Below are 16859 nucleotides of genomic sequence, written 5' to 3' on the forward strand. Positions count from 1 at the left end.
ATAGCTGCATAACTGGGTCCAGGGAGCTAAGTACTCTAGATGCCTTGATAACCTGTGTGCACTCCAGAGGGTGGAAGGTAAACACTACAGATATTCTGGAGTCTGCTACATTGGCAAAATTTAGAGATTTATTGGTCTGTTAGCTCAGTATGTGACTGCCACAGATGGACTGCTGCCCCCTAGGGATGATGATTCTGAAAGATGAAGGTAAGGGGAAGTCTTCCCAATGGGCAGAACTTTTGGCAATGTAAGAGGCCACACATTATGTAGTGGGAAGTGACCTGAATCTATTCCTAGATTTTAGGCTCAGCTGGTTGTTAGGGGGCCTGAGAAGAGCAAGATCAAAGAGGTCGAGTGCACAAAAGTCTACAAAACTATAAGTATATACAACTATTAACTGTCAGTTGAGAAATAAGTAAATAGAAAGTGTTTTAGTCAGCACAATTTTTGCCACAGTGACCAGAAGACCTGACGACAATTTTAGAGGAGGTAAAGTTATTTGGGCCTACTATTTTAGAGGTGTCAGTCTGTAGATGGTCAGCTGCATTGCTCTTGGCCTGAGTTGAGGCAGAACTTCAAGGCAGAAGAGCGTGATAGAGGAAGGCAGCTCAGGACATGGCAATCAGGAAGTAGAGAGAGAGAGAGAGTTCTGCTCACCAGGGACAAAATATGTACTCCAAAGGTATCTTCTCAGCCACACCCTACCTGTCTACAGTTACCACCCGGTTAATCCATATCAGAGGATCAATGCACTGATTAAGTTAAGAGCAGATCAGGTTAATGTTCTCCTAACCCGTTCTTCCATTGTCTCTCACATGAGCTTTGGGGACAGCTTGTACCTAACCACAACATGCCCTTTAAATATGGTAGACAACTCAGTAATCTGTGTAGGATTTCATGTCCTGCATCCAGTAGCCAGGGTCGGAGATGGAAGTCACCATCTCTCAACGACATGCTCAGGGAATTTGTGGTTCGGGTTTGCAAATGTAGGCTTTGAGTGGAGATCCTTGGTGGGGGAGTTGATTTCCTTCAAGTGACACAATAAGGGTGTCAAAAAATATAAAGCCATAGCTGCTTCCTCAACACTGCATGTGCTAGGGGAGTGGCAAGTAGAAGAAGGAGTTAGTGTTCTGAAAAGAGGACACTGACCCTGATCTTCACCAGGAGGAGGAATGGAGGTAGAGTGTGCACTTGGTACTCAGGTAACCCCTGCTACCTTGGTATCCACACATCAAGCTCTAAGTGCAACCACAGCCTCATAATGGAGCAGGATCCACACAAGGAAAACCACCTCGCTGGCAGAAGTGCTAGTAGAAAAGGGAGAGGATGTTTCCCTAAGAGGATCCAATTGCAATAGCAGGGCTCTGGTTTCCAACTGACTGTCCTCTTGTACACTTCCCCAGAACTTAGGACTGGTCAGAATCTTGAGGAAACTCTGCCTGGATGGAATGAACTGTCTAAGAAGCAACAGGAGAGTTCATGGCTGAGGATGCTGCTGGCACCTTGAGCATCCAATTACTGAACATTAATGGATAAACCCACAGCTGCCCTTTCTCCAGAGAGGTGCCCTAACTCAAACAGGAACCACTTTGCCCTGGAGGCTGTGAGCTGCCCCTTCCACCTCACAGCTGGAGACCCTGGCCTTGAGACAGCACACATTCTGAGGCAGTCTGCCCTACAGAGCTTCCCTGGGAGGGTTGAAGCTGGTCTCAACCCTGGAGACCACAACCTTGCTCAGCTTTCTGCCTCCCAACCTCCCCACTCCCTTTACTTGTTTCTGAGAATGGCCCTAGTGAGCCATTAAACAATTACCTTCCCAGGATCTGATTCTGGGGAGCCTGATACAAAGCAGCTACCTAAAGTCAATACTGATGGTGAATCAATTTCACATGTGAAGTTTACCTCAACAAAGCAGTTTGCATTAAAAACCCCACCAACCTTCTGGGCTGGGGTAGCTAAGTGGTGGCCTGCTTGCTCGCTTAGCATGCCCTGAATTTGTTCCCCAGCACAGCAAAACAAAAGAGAAAAACAAACCAATCTTCAAATTATTAGTCATTTATAATAACTAATTAAAAAAATTCCACCTGCAAAATCCCTGAACAGGTGAAATCTAAGCTGAGCACGTGCAAATCACTTACATAAAGGGGAAACATTTGTTTTCGAGCTCCCAGATCAACACCTATTCTTTTTAAAATGTTGCATTACACTGCATTTCTCCTTTGGTTTTTTTTTTTTTTTTTTTTTTTTTGCAGTACTGGGGATCGAACTCAGGGCCTTGTGCTTGCGAGCCAAGCACTCTACCAGCTGAGCTATCTCCCCAGCCTTGCATTTCTCCTTTGGTCAAAAGTTAACTTGGGTTACCCATGGCAAATCGAGGCAGACTCCCCTCATTAATTGGTTGATGATCTGTTTTTGTGTCTTTTTGCTCAGAACCACAAAGCACACATGTATATTTAATGTTTGTATTTCAATCTTTACTAAAAACAGAAACAGTACAGACAAAATAAATTAAGGACCCCAATTCAAGTGATGCCCAAGATGATCATAAAAGCACAAGAGCAAGCCACAGACACTGGACACGGCTCAAAGGCAACAGGATAGCTCTTCCTCTGCAGCCCTCAGCCACCCCCAGGAGGCACGTCTCACTTGTCCTACAGAAATGAAGGAATAACTCCCAAGCTGATGGAGAGGCTTCAAAGGGAGCAGTTCTGAAAGTTGATTTCTTGTCATTCAAATGGGTGTCCTTGTGGCCTGGCTGTTTATCGTCAGTACTGTTTACTTTCCTCTGTGTATTTGTATGACCAAGTAGAGCTAGACTTGTTACTAGTTTTTATTTAATTTTAATGGCAAACCTGTTCCTGTGATCTTGGCCTGATCTAGAAGAGCTCCTGAAATTTTTAGGTGTTCAAAAACTTGAAATAAACATCTGTCTGCTTAAAAATGTCTTCTAAAAAGTTGACTAAGGAGACTAAAGGAGGAAAAAGGACAAGGCCCCACACATTCTGCAGTGGGGGACTGGGGTAATCAGGGATTAGCAACCATTCTCTTGTAAGAAATGCAAAGAATATTTCCTGAGGTCAATTTGGGGAAGAAAAAAAACAAGAAACAACTACCTAAATATCTGTCCACTGTGAAGAGACACACAAGTGTGTTCTTTGGTTCCTTCCACTGCCCAGCTGAGGGAGGGTGAGTGATGTGAAAGACACCGATCCTTGATTCTGTTGCAAGCAGTCTGGGGGACCTCACATCTTTCCAGGATGCTGTTGCTGACCTCATCCTGTATCATGAGGTGGTGGGTTTGTGGGAGGCTGAGCGAGGCTGGCCAGGACAGATCCCCATTCAGAGCAGGAAGGATATTCCAAAAGGTCCCCACCCCGAGGCAGCCCTCTGATCAGGGGGGGAGCGGGCTCTTGGTCCCGCCACTCTGCTCCTGGCTGGGCGCATCCTCCTCTTTCTGCTCCAACTTGAAGTTCTGTGAACGAGGTCACAGGTGAGGTTTGGCACTGCATTTGCCCAACTTTAGATCTGACACACTTAAAGGCAGTCAGAAGTCATCATATCGTGTTATACTCTACACCTCTGAAGAGAAGGCCTGCTTTTCCTATCCCATTTAGGATTTGGTCTGACCTACCTCAAGCTCCTGCAAAACCTCATCCATAAAGTCCTGGGAATTCTGTTTGTAAGACACAGCTAATCGAATCGCATCATTGAAGAGCTGTGGGGAGGTGGAGATGGTGGGAAAAAGTGTGGCAGTGGGCAGGAAGCCCGAGACCCACCCCTAAAATCGGCCAACTCACCCTTGAATTCACCCTTTCCCATGCAAGGCCATTTTGCCTCATCAAGCCCAGGCCATCCCACCTTCTCTTCCCTGCCACTCACTGGCCCTGCCCTCCCACCCCTTTCCTTCCCAGCCTCCCTGTAACTGCCACCTGACAGTCCCAGCCCCGTCACTGAATTGCTCCATAGACTCCCATTACCTTCACGACATTGGTGCCATCAGCAGCTGAGACAAAGTACAGGGGCAGAGAGAACTTCCTGGCAAAATTGAAGCTTTTTTGGGTCACATTTATGTCTGCTGCAGAGAGAAGTAGGGCATTGGCCATCTGTTCTGGGGAAAGGAGAGGGGTCTGGAGGGAGTGGGGGCCCTGTGCCACAAAGTGAGGCAGAAATGATCAGGATTGTGTCCTCTGTGTCTTAGGAAGAGGGCAAGGATGGCTCGGCTGACAAATTGCTGACAGCTGCCTGGCCCAGGAGAGAAGAGGAAACATGGTGACAGGTCCCCATGCATCACTGTCACCCAGGTGCAGGGATGGCCCACCATCAATTTTGTTGGCCACCACGATGCATGGGATCTCTGGCCTGAACTCCCGAAGCTCTGCATACCAGGTACTCAGGTTTTTATAGGTGACTTTCCTCTGCACATCGAATACCTGCAAAGGACATAGAAGAGTGTTCTGGTGTGTCAACGTCTCTGCGCTCCACCTAGGTGACACATACACACAGTGTGAGTAGGTGTCACAGACTGGGAGCCCAGACTAGCACCCTTAGAAGAGGGTCTGAGAGGAGCCAATGGACATTTCACAGGCAGAAGGCCACTTCCAGAGAGAGAAGAGAAGTGAGAGGACTGAAACTGAAATGGCTAGGGGTGACCTTCCGGTTCTCAAGGGACAGACTTCAGCTCCCATCTGCCTCACTGCACCACCCGTTCAGTATCCTTAGTTATCAGTACTAGAAGTCTGGGAAATCCTAAAAGGCTTCATGTCATCTGGTGATGAGCCCTTCCTTACCAGAGGGCAGGAGGGGACAGTTTTCTACCCACAGTGCAGCCAGCTGCCAGGCTCCTGCAGCAGTACTTGGATCTTTCCCCACTGGCACTTGCGTGTGCACAGCACAGAATCCATGTGCCAGAGTGGGCAGAGTGCTATGTGCACTCAGGGTAAAGAGCAAATATAATGACAAACATCAGGGGAGGCTGTGAACTGGGGAGGAGCTGGAAGGAAGACAGGGAGGGTGGCCAACTCCTTCTGTGTGCCCTCTGTTGCTGCTCCTTATGGGTGAATGACAGTCACTCAGGGCCAGGATGAGTCTGCGCATATTGCAGGTAACCACTAAGTGGAAGGCAGGACTGGAAGGCTGGATGGTGCCAAAAGCTACGGGAGGCAGGGCAGACTCCAATACCAACAGTGACAGCAACTTATCCACCCAAGTGCTCTCACCAGAGAGACTGCAGCCAGAGTGAGGCACAAGATCTGCAGGGTAAGCCACAGCAGCAATACAACTCTCAGCTGGTTTCCCTTGGGTGCTGTCTTGGAGTCACTCTGTGAGCAAGCCCACATCAGCCCACACCAATGAAGTGCTGGGAGTCACATGGAGAAGTACTCACTGCTGGTGGCCCAGCTGGCTGCCAGTGTGTGTGGAGATACCTGGGGGGTCTTCTCAGCTGAGACCCCAGACCCAGTACAGAACTGTTGTTTTATGCTGTCCAGGTTCCAATTTTGTGTGAAACCAGTATATTGGGCTGGGAATATGGCTTAGCAGTAGAGTTTATAGTATGTGCTAAGTTGGGTGCCATGGCACACACTGTAATCCAAGTGGCTCGGGAGGCTGAGGCAGGAGGATCGCAAGTTCAAAGCCAGCCTCAGCAACTTAGTGAGACCCTGTCTTATAAATAAATAAAATTTAAATAAAAATACACACCCACATACAAACAAACAAACAAACAAATAGGCTGGGGATGTAGCTCAATGGTTAAGAGCCCCTGGGTTCAATCCCTGGTATCAAAACAGAAGTGTGCTTAGTGTGCACAAGGCCCTGGGTTCAATTCCCAGTACAAAAAAACCCCAAACCAGACTATGTGTTATTATAACACGTGATGTTATGGACAACTAATATTCATGAAAAAGTTTTAAGTGGCCCCAAATGAAAACACATTCCTTTTCAGCATTTAAGAATGATGACCCACGAATGGAGCCAGGGAACCCACAGGCAGGCATTCCCAGGAGGCATCCCTTCCAGGCTGCTTTGGGTGCTCCTGTGGAGTTCACTATATCCTGGCCACTGGATGGAATCCTGAAGAATGTTCCAGAAGCACAGTGGGACACTGGGAAGGAGATGAGGGATGGTTTGAGAGGGACGGTCCCTGGGAAGCAGCAGGGCAATGGGAGCTCCTCTGAGGGATGGGCCCAACCAGAGAAGGGCTGTGGCCCTGTCTCTGTCAGATCTGCTGCTGGAGCCCTGAGGGTGTTGCTCACCCTAGAATGACAGTTCTTCACCTTTCCTTTACCCATCCCCACCTCAGGCAAGCTTACCTGGCATGTTCTCATTAGCAACTCCGGGAAGCACCTGTGGTTTGAAATCTTGGTGGTTCTGATTCCCTCTCTCACAGGACAGAGGGCTTGGTTAGGAGGGCTCAGGACTGCTGAGCGCCCTGTTCCCTTACCCCTCAGGGCAGAACTGCCCAGTGCTTTTGTTTACCTCCCATCTGGTCTCATACCATGATGCAGGCGTGGGCCTTGTGGTAGTAGGAGGCATGCATGCTCTGGAACCGCTCCTGGCCTGCCGTGTCCCAAAAGTCTGTAATGTGAACACAGCTCTGACTGCCTGACAGGGATGGAGGGCAGACCCACATGCCCCAAATATTTCTGTACAGGTGTCTGTGTGCAGAAACATGACACATGTGGATAGTGCCATGTGTGAGTGCATGTGAGGTGCATGGGAAGGAACAGACATCAGACAGTTCCACATGTCCTCAGGACATGTACCAGGTGTACTGAGAGGTGTATGTGTGTTTGGGGGACCCAGGGCCGGGGGTCAGGGGCCAGGAGGATAAAGCAGACAGGAAGCCCCACAAGGGGAAAGGTAGGTGCCCCTTATCCCCACATTCAAGATGCAGGGTCCTCCAAAGTTTCAAATTCCATGTGCCATGAACATAGATAGTGAATAGTCAGGCAGGATGAGTTGCCTCATGGAAGGTCAAACCCCATGGCAGATGATGCTTAGGCCCACATATGCGTTTTCTTTACACTGGCTGAATGAGAACCCCTGAAATGAAGATAGCTACTGCCTTGTCAAGGCCTCTGCTCCTCTTTCCTCACCTTTCTGAACCTTGCCCTGTACACTGGTTCTGGCCTGGTGTTGGGGTTAGAGGCAGTGTCCCTTCTTCCCTTCCTGGCTGTCTCACCTCCTGCCTTGACTCCCTCCATGGACCTCCTCAAAACTGTCTTCCTCTCCCACTTCCTTCCCCTTGAGGCTCAGTGTGGCCTGAGCCTATGCTGCTCACCCACGAGGATGGTCTTGCCGTCCACAGTGGCCGTGTGCTTATACAGAGTCAGAGCATATGTGGACAGCTGCTGTGGCTGGCTGCGCTCAGGTTAAGGAACAAAGATGAATAATGGTAGCTAAGAAAGGGGCAGGGAGGGAGGTATTTGGTGCTTGGGTTGATGGAATGAACCCTCTCCCTCTTTTCTTTTCATTTACTTAGATTTTAAATGAATGAATTTTGTAGATGGAGAATGAGGTTCTCACTGGCACACACTCCAATAGGAGGGTGGCAGGGCCTGGGAGTGTGCCCTGGCCATCAAGCTCTGAAGTACACCTGGACCAGGATTTCAGAGAAGCTGTCTTAAGTGGCACTAGAGAGCTGAAAAAGACAACTGTGGATGCCTTCTATATGGATAGAACTCTTGTAGCCTAGAAAGGAAACCCTAACCCTAGGCAGCAACATGGTTATTCCCTGGAAAAAGGCACCCACAAACCAGACAGCTGATAAGCTGTTTATAAACCAAAGTTTGCCTGTGTGTGAAACCCTAACAAAAAGTCTGGGGCATAATGCCTCCTGAAGCAAAAAGATGCTGGATATGTAACTAGCAGAGCCAGCAGTTAGGCTGGGTGCACAGGAGCATTTGCTATGAGGTGGACAAAAATACTAAGATGTGAGAGCAACTGACTTCAGCCTTACAGTGCCAGGGCAAGAAGCAACAGGCTCTGGAGGTCTTCTCACTCTTGGTTCTAAGTGGGCCAACCTGGGAGTTGCAGGGAGGGCCTCATTCCAACATAAGCAATGCAACATTCATGGGAGGAGGGAGAAGACAGAAGCTTATATTCTACAAAGTTCATTCCTATCAGAGACTTATTAAACCTTATGGAGCCTGAGCCCTGAGGTCAGAGGTTAAGGGAGAGCTATGAAGGAGGGAGGATCTGAATCCAAGCATTTGATCCAGATCAGGTGTTATCAGCCATTCTTACTGCCTTCCTAATATAAAATAAAGCCAAATATGACCGAGTTCCAAAAGAGATGGCACTGATCATGTGATGGCATGCAGGTTACCCGGTGAGCAGGCAGTGTGAAGGAAAGCCAAGCATTCATTTGCCCTCTGCTCTTCCCTGGTGGATGGAGGTGGAGATGCATCCGAGTAGGAAGAGTGCAGGAACAAGGGGCCTCTCCAGCCTTGAAGGATACAATCCATTCATGAGAAATCTCTCCATGAGTCTGCAAGGGAGCGTTCAAGGCAGTCATTAGGTAGTGTCAGGATGACAACCTGGAAGTCACATGTGGCTTCCCCCTCTCTCCTATTAACTTCCAGCCAAACGGTTTCTAGGTGAAGTCCCCAACCTGGACTCGTGTCAGTATGAGTACACAGACCAGCCCATGTGAGGCTCTTAGATTCATGATTTCTACCTCAGCATGCTGTTTTCTGCACAGGGAAACTGAGGCCAGAAATACTAGCCTCCACTGAAAAGCCATTTCCCCAAGATTCTGGAGGTCCTAAGGACTTTGCTCAAACTCAATCCAAGCAGTGAGATTGACCCTGAGGACTGTTTATAGTAGGGAAGCAGTTCTGTACATGTCATATTTCTTTCTCCCTTTCTACTTTGTACACACAGCAACTGAGGTACTAGTTATTTTATTCCCCCTCAATCAGAATGGGATGTGGACCAGAGCAGTTCTCAAGCTTGTTGCTTGCTGCTGTATGCTCAATGAATAGGGCATACAGAGGTGCAGTGGGGCTCAGTCATGTCCTGAACGTGTGAATGTGAGCACAGTCAATAGCTTAATGCAGACCCCCAAATCCAGGCACCTCTCTGAATCCTTTTATGGCTTTCACATACACTGTCACCAACTGAAAAAAAAAGAAAAGAAAAGAAAGAAAATCACCCTCCCCCAAAAGATCTAATCAAGATTCTATCACAACACAATTATTTAAAAAAACAAATTTTAACATTCTTGTATTTTAAAACTGAAAGATAATCAAACATATAAATAATAATCAACTTATAAATAACAATCAGACATATAAAACCACTTATAAATAACTTATGTCAAACAAGAATCACTGAGGGCTGGGGTTGCAGGTCAATGGTAAGAGTACTTGTCTAGCGTGTGTTAGGCACTGGGTTTGATCCTTAGTACCACACAAAAATAAAAACAAATAAAATAAAGGCATTCTGTCCATCTACAACTACAAAAAAAAAAAAAAAAATCACTGAACTTTATAACAGAGCAAAAGAAATTCCCCAACATGGACAATAGTGAGAAAGTAGAGTGGAAAACGGGAACAGGTCCTGAGGGGCCTGTGAACTATAAAATGATGTTTGCCACTGAAATCTCTAAAGGAAAGGAAAAAGAAGACCACACTGGAAAATAGAAGAAATAACACTTAAAAATTTCCTAAATTTGGCAAAAGACATAAACCTAAGAAGTTCAGAGGTTGAACATATGTCGAACAAAATAAATCCAAAGAAATCCACAACAGGACACTGTTTAGTCAGCTCTTAAACTCTGGAGACACAGAAAAAAACCTTGAAAGCAGGGCAAGGGCGAGGGTGAGGGTTAGCAGAGAGAGAGAGGGGAGGAGGGAGGGGATAAAGAGGGAAGGAGGTGGGAGGGAGGGAGAGAAGAAAGAGGGAGGAGGAGGGAGGGAGGGAGAGAAGCAAGGTTTACTTATCTTTAGGGGAAAAACCACTAAATGATCCCTCATCATAAACTACTGGGGCCACAGGAAATGACACATACTTCTCAAGTACTCGAAGACAGGAACTGTCAACCCAGAATTCTAAATGCAGTGAAAATTCTTGAGAGTAAAGGAGAAATTGAGTTTTTTTTTTTTTTTCTTTTTTTTCACATGAAGGAGTAAGAATCTGTTTCCAGCAGGCTACCCTAAAAGAATGGATAAAGGAAAATCTGGAAACAGAAAGGAAATGATAAAAGAAAGCAACTTGGAATATCAGGAAGAAAGAACTAGGTAAGGAAAAATACTGGAAATACAATAGAATGTCTTCTCTCCTTTAAAAATTTCAAAAAATCTATTTTTAATGTTTTTAAAAAAATTCATTTTTAATGTTTAAAGCAAACATTGTAACACTGATGGCGGTCTCAGTTACACAGAGGAAACAGTATTACAGTTAAACAGAGGTGTAAAAGCAGGCAGGGTTGTGATGCTTCACTCCAAAGGTCTGCAGACTGGTAAGGTGCATTCACATATGTGATACCTAAAACCACCAACACAGGAGCCACACAGAGAGGTACCCTCAATAACTATAGATAAATGAAAATCAATTTTTAAAAAAGTTTAAGTAAAAGTAACTATAGGAAGGCAGGAAAAAAATTCAAGGTCAGCTGGGCAACTTAGTGAGATCCTGCATCAAAATAAAAACCTACCCAAAAGAAAAGCCCAGGACTAGATAGTTTCATTGGTTAATTCTAGCAACCATTCAAAGAGTTTACAGCAAACCTTCTCAAAGGTTTCCAAAAATTATAGAGTGGAGGAACACTGCCTATTTTTTTCTGTGAGGCCAGCATTGCCTTGATCAAAGCTAGATAATGAAGGTACAGGAAAAGAAAACTGCAGGTAGCAGAAACCCTCAACATACTAGCAACTCAAATCCAGCAGGACATTAAAAGGATTATGTGCCATAACCAAGGGGTATTAGTCCGTGGAATACAAGGGTAAGAAAACTGAGCAACCCAATACATCACCTGAGTGGAATGAAGGAAAAATAATCAGATGATCATTTCAACAGATGCAGACAAAGGATAATACAACTCAAATACCACTTTATGAGAAATCACTCAGGCAACCAGGAAGTCACCACATTCATTGGCATGCGCTGGCTCACAGTATTCTCTGTACATCGTTTTCATTTCTGTGAAGTAAGTATCCATGTACTCAGCTGCATTTCTCTTTTCTCTTTTTTCCTAGTCAGTCTGGTTAAAGAACCAACTTTTAGTTTCACTGATTTTTTTTCTCTATTTTTTTATTTCTCTATTTCTTATTTTTTCTACTCTTTTGATTACCTCCAATTAATTCCTCAGCAGAGTAAAGCCATATAAGAAAAGCTCACAGCTGATGTCACTCAGTGGTGGGAGATTGTTAAGCCTTCCCCCAAGTTCAGGAATAAGGCAAGGACACATGCTCCATGCTTCTATTCAGCGCTATACTGGAAACTCTAGCCAGTACACCTATGCAAGAAGGAAGCAAAAATTCTTCCAAAACAGAAAGGCAGAAACACAATTAAGAACACCAAAAAAGACTGTTATATATAATAAAAAAATGTACCAAAAGTGAAGGATATAAAACTAACACACAACAAGTAGCTGCACCTCTATTCACTTGCAATGAATAACGAGGAAAGGAAATAATTCCTTTTACAATTCCATGAAAAAGAATAAAATACTTAGAAATAAATTTAATCAAGGAGACAGAAGGCTCGCAACACTGAAAACTACAAAGTGTCGCTGAAAAATCAAACCAGACCTAAATAAATGGAAAAACATCTGTATCCGTGAACTTGAAGACTTAATGTTTGGTAGATAATACCACCCAAAGCAATTTACACATCCAATGCAATCTCTTTCAAAATCAAAATGACTTCTTTTTTTTTTTTTTGTAGAAATAGAATGCACATCCTTAAACTCTTATGGAATTCTAAGGGATTCCAAGTAGCCAAAGCAATCTTGAAAAAGGAAAGCAAAGTTGGAGGACCGACACTTCCTGATTTCACATCTAAACCACAAATGTGCAGTAATCAAAACAGTGTCACGTAGACGTGTAGGCCAACGGGACAGAAGAGAAGCCAGAAATAAAACCTCCATGTGTGGTCAACTGATTTTTGACAAGGGTGCCAAGACCATCCAGTGGGGAAAGGACAGTCTCTTCAATAAATGGCGCTCAAAACCAAGCAAAAGAAAGAGTGTGGACCCTTATCCCATCCCATACACAAAATTTAACAAAAATCAAGTGAAAATAAAGACCTAAAGTGCTAAAACTATTAAACTCTTAGGAGAAAATACGGGGGAAAGTCTTCATGACCTTGGATTTGGAAAGATTTCTTAAATATGATACCAAAAACGCAAAAGAAAAAAAATTGGGTAAATTGGAATCATCAAAATTAAAAACTCTGGTGCATCAAAGGAAACTATCAAGTAAATGAAAAGAAAACTCAAAGAATAAGAGAAAATCCTTGAAAATCATATATTTGATAGGCGTTTAATAAGCAGAATATATAAAGATGCCGGACAACATCACAAAACCCCTAAACAACCCAATCTGAACATGGGATATTTCTCTAAAGTAAATACACAAATGATCAATGAGCACACCAAAGGATGCTCAGCTTCATTAGTCCTGGGAAGTGAAATCAAAGCCACAATGAGATGAATGGCTAACATCACAGGAGTGGAAAAGAAGGTGGATGAGGCTGTGGAGAATCAGCACCGCTGTGCCTTGTCAGTGGGAGTGTGAGATGACGCAGCTGCAGTGGAGAGCAATCTGGCAGCTCCTCTAAAGTCACAGAGTCACTCCTAGGTATATGCCCAGAAACCTGACTGCAGGGAACCCCAGACACTGGGAATATCCAAAAGACAGAAACAACTCGTGTGCCTGTCAGGAGGAACCCAAGAACAGGGTGGTGTAGAGACACAACCAATGCTATTCTGTCATAAAAGGAATAAGTTTTGATACAGTCTATGTCATGGATGAACCTTGAAAGCATTATGCTAAGTGAAACCAGCCAGGTGCCGTGGTAAGTGAACAAAGGGAGGGTTCTCTTATATGGAGCAGGGTCTGACTGGTGCTGACTAGTGCTGAGCATTTGACAGTGAAAAGGGGTCCATGCAAGACCTCTCTGAGCTGGCTGGCTCAGGTGTTGTCAGGACATCTCCTCTCAAAGGCATCTGATGCAGAAAGGTGGCACATATAGGAATGAAGAGAACACCCTGCTAGGAGGCAGTTCCAGGTCCAGGATGCCTGGGGGGTGGGAGCTACATCATTAGAGCCCACACTCAATGGAGTCCTGGGGTGTTCATAGGAAAAATGGCATCTAGAATAGCAAATACGCTGCATGAGGAAAAAAGGGCTCTTTAAGAAGGCCTGTTGATCTGTGCTACCACTACTGTAAATTTCTAAACTGCAAGAAGGTAGCACAGCTTCAAAACCCTCTGGAACTGAGGCTGTGCAGAGATAGATGCCCTCAGATATGAAGAACACAGGCATTAATTAGCTTTTTTCTTAAGAAATATTTTAATTGTCGATGGGCCTTTATGCTTTTATGTATTTACATGCGGTGCTGAGAATCTAACCCAGTGCCTCACACATGTAAGGCAAGCCCATTAATTAGCTTCTGAATGGGGGTTTTCTCCTGAATTTAGAGATACTTAAAATCTTGCATAGAGTTCCTGAGTTCCGGTGAAATGAAACCAAGATTTTTCTCTCCTACCTATCTTCCTTCAGATACACAGTTTTCATCCTGGTCTCTACCTGTGGGACATTTTACGTGAGATATTGCCAGGGAAACCTCATGGAAGTCAGTGCTATGGTAATCTTTGATGTCCTGTTAACTACTTAGATTCTTTTTGGTACAGTTTTAAATGAGGCTGGAGGGCTGGGTAGCAGGCAGGCCCCATTGGATCTCACACCAGGTTATCTTCTCCCAAAGGTCCACCAGTTATTAAGCTGACAATCTAGTCCCCACGTGCCTTCCAATCATGTTCTCTCTTGTGAGTTCTACACTCCAGTGGGGATAAAGGGACTGTTATTTATTGGATAACTTTCCTAAAGTATAACATCCACATCACTTTTGTTGTATGGGACATTGTTAAGGAGGTCAAAGCAACCGTAAAAATGCTAAAGGAGAGCTGCAGTGAGTATGGAGTGGGGAAGAGAGGGAACATGCATTCATGAAGATGGCCTAAAAACAGCAAAGCTCCTTCCAAATTATTTATAGCTACCTGAGCCCAAGGTAGAAAATGAGGTGGGCTGGGAGCTTCTGGGAGGTAAGACTAACACAGACATCTAAGCGGGGACAACTCTACCTCATCCTGAGAAGGCGAATAGGCATGTGCTCTCACCAGTTCTAAACAGGTGAGAAGTAGGATGTCTCATGGAGACAAGTTGCATAGCCTCTCCTCACCAGTAGGCAGAGTTCCACAGTGGATCAGACGGTACTGAAGTCAATAGAGTAAGTCAATTGTGATTGCTATCCATACTTCTCAGTCTCGGTGAGTTGCTCCAAGAAAGCATCTTTACCACCTGTAACCAATCTGTCACTTTCTTCTCTTCAGTCCCACTGCCTCAGGCCCATAGTCCCTCAGCCCACATGCTTCATACAGAAGTTCTTTAGTTCTTGCCTCATCATCCTGGACTATGTCAATAGTCTGTAGGGTAACCTGCTCTGTACCTTCTGTCAGGACTCATGGAAAACATTCTAATTCCTCTATCCTTTTGACTCACTCCTCACTCCCTCAACACACACATCTGCTGATGTGATTCCTTTGTTCCCCTGTGCACACCTGGGTTCCAGCCAATTGCTCCCTCACCAGCCAATAGAAGTCATGGTCCTCTGCCTTTGGAGGACTTTACTAACAACCCAGATCCATTGGGCCTGGTCTTTCTTTCCTAATCTCCCAACATACTTGGACTTGCCCACTGCACTGTCCCCCAGGCAGATGATCTTCACGTTGTCATCAGCATCATATTTCTCTTGATCCAGCTCACAGGGTTTCGTTTTATCCCCTGCCATTGGCTCTCAGTTGTAAAGGCCCAGGTAGGTGGTCTTGTCACTGCCTGGGAAGGTCAAGAAGAGATTACGATTAGAGATAAGAAGTCCCCTCAACCAAATCTATTTCTTCCTCCTCCTAGATGGGAAAAAGGAGCCCAAGGACACACATCTTTCTCCCTTTACCACTGACTTGACTGGTACATGCTAGGCCTCACGGTTGTAACCTCATTCCACAAGATTCTATGTTATCTCCCTACTGCAAGTATGCTCAGGCCATACTTCCCACCTGACATGCTGAAGCTTTACAAGTACAACATATGGGTTTTCTTACATGTCAAACAGTGATAAAAATAGTACCCATGTGACATGATAAGTATGAGACACTGTCAGGCAAAACCAATCTGAGTTCTTATCACTAAATGATGTAGCCAAAGATGCCTAACCCACATTCCTGACAATCTGCCCTCACACTTCTCACCTCTCCTGATCTTCCATCCTGCTGCAATCAGCAGCTGCCTCACCCTCTTCAATGTGGATATTCCTCAAACCCTCTTCTACAGGAGATATTTTTTAAACCCTCTAGTAGGTTCAGGCATCTCCTAAATGCTGACGATGCTAAACTACATGGAGAATGCTCCCCTTAGTGCCGGATTCAGACATGTAATTGACCGCCAGACCCGTAAATAGATGAAGGCCTGCAGGCAAGTTACATGTTAACCCAAGTGCTACAGTCCTGCCCATCACAACTGCTGCTCTTCACATTCCCATCACCATCCAGCGCCATGTATACCCATGTATAAAATCATCTTTAGCCTGTTCTACTCCCCTCACACCCGAATATGGGACTGCAAACATTCCTAAGATCCTGAGATGCCTGGGCACACAGAAATGATACTCTGATGATGACCTAACAACACTAATTGTCACTTATTTAGCATTTACCCTGGGCAGACCTCGCACTGGGTTCAGCGGGTATGAGACACACCCGTAGAGTCTGCTGCGGGGTCAGAGGTATGCACACGGGTTGCTTGTGCCAGCACAGTTACTGCCTTTGCACAAGCAGGAACTGAGCCTTGTTCACTGCGTACTCTCGGCCGTCAGCGCAGTGTCTGGGAAGTGGCAGATGCTTGGTGAGCATGGTGAGGTCTCTGCTCCTTCCACTTCCTTTCTGTGAGCGAAGCGATCTATTGGAAAGCCAAACCTAACCTATCGCTGTGCGCTCGAAGACCTTCAATGGCTGACGCTGTCCTCGCGATGCAGGGGACAAGCTCTCTTTCATTCAAAACTTCTGGGCACCCACCGCTCAGCCGCGCGGACCCTTCCCCGGCCCTCCCTCCGCCCAAGGCCCACGAACTGCCTCCGAGGGGCGCGTCCCAGAGACCAAGGCGTCCCCAGGAGGCCTCGTCCTCACGTGCGGTCCAGGGAGACGGCTGGAGACACCGGGGACGTCACCGCCCTCTGACCCGTAGCCCCTCCGATTCCACCGGCCAGCCCAGCTCGCAGCTCAAGCCGCACCGTCCTCCGCTTCCGGCTGGGCAGCGTCCCTGCAGCTGCTACGCAACCGCGCCAGGACCCCGCAGAGGGCTGCCCGGTAGAGTGCCCGAAGGACCCCCTGGGCGTGGGGTGGCTGGCGTGGTGCCTGGCGGCTGGCGGGCCAGGGTGTGGCGTCCGGCCCCTGCGCACCCTGGCTTAGCTGCTGGGGCTCTGGAGTGGTCACATCTGCTTACATCAACTGATTTTTTTTTTCTTCTTATTTTGAACAATGGATACATTTGGCTAGGGCTTTTGACCATCCATCTTAAGCATAGAGCATTTAGTGCCTTTTGTCACCAGTTTAAACTTTAACCCCATATTCCTGCCTCATT

General features: G+C 46.0%; 1 protein-coding gene across 8 annotated transcripts; it reads right to left on the minus strand.

Moving 5' to 3' along the window:
* Nucleotides 1–2438: 2438 nt before the first annotated feature.
* On the minus strand, nt 2439–16554 carry RABL2B (RAB, member of RAS oncogene family like 2B). Of its 8 annotated transcripts, XM_079139240.1 has the most exons (10): nt 16406–16547; nt 15922–16103; nt 14909–15055; nt 8459–8488; nt 7280–7359; nt 6494–6573; nt 4319–4430; nt 3978–4075; nt 3632–3715; nt 2439–3472 (listed from the first exon to the last, which is right to left on the minus strand). In XM_079139240.1, the coding sequence occupies exons 3-10, from the start codon at nt 15013–15015 to the stop codon at nt 3392–3394; spliced, it is 672 nt and encodes a 223-aa protein (XP_078995366.1). In that variant the 5' UTR covers nt 15016–15055; nt 15922–16103; nt 16406–16547; the 3' UTR covers nt 2439–3391. The 8 variants fall into 8 exon arrangements, with proteins under 8 accessions (XP_078995366.1, XP_078995364.1, XP_078995367.1 ...); XM_079139238.1 differs by lacking the exon at nt 15922–16103 and having other exon boundaries at nt 16406–16554; XM_079139241.1 differs by lacking the exon at nt 15922–16103 and having other exon boundaries at nt 3978–4072; nt 14909–15059; nt 16406–16554.
* Between the last annotated feature and the right edge of the window lie 305 nt (nt 16555–16859).

The sequence above is a fragment of the Sciurus vulgaris genome, assembly GCF_902686455.1.
Source record: "Sciurus vulgaris genome assembly, chromosome: 5".
NCBI classification, from domain to species: domain Eukaryota; kingdom Metazoa; phylum Chordata; class Mammalia; order Rodentia; family Sciuridae; genus Sciurus; species Sciurus vulgaris.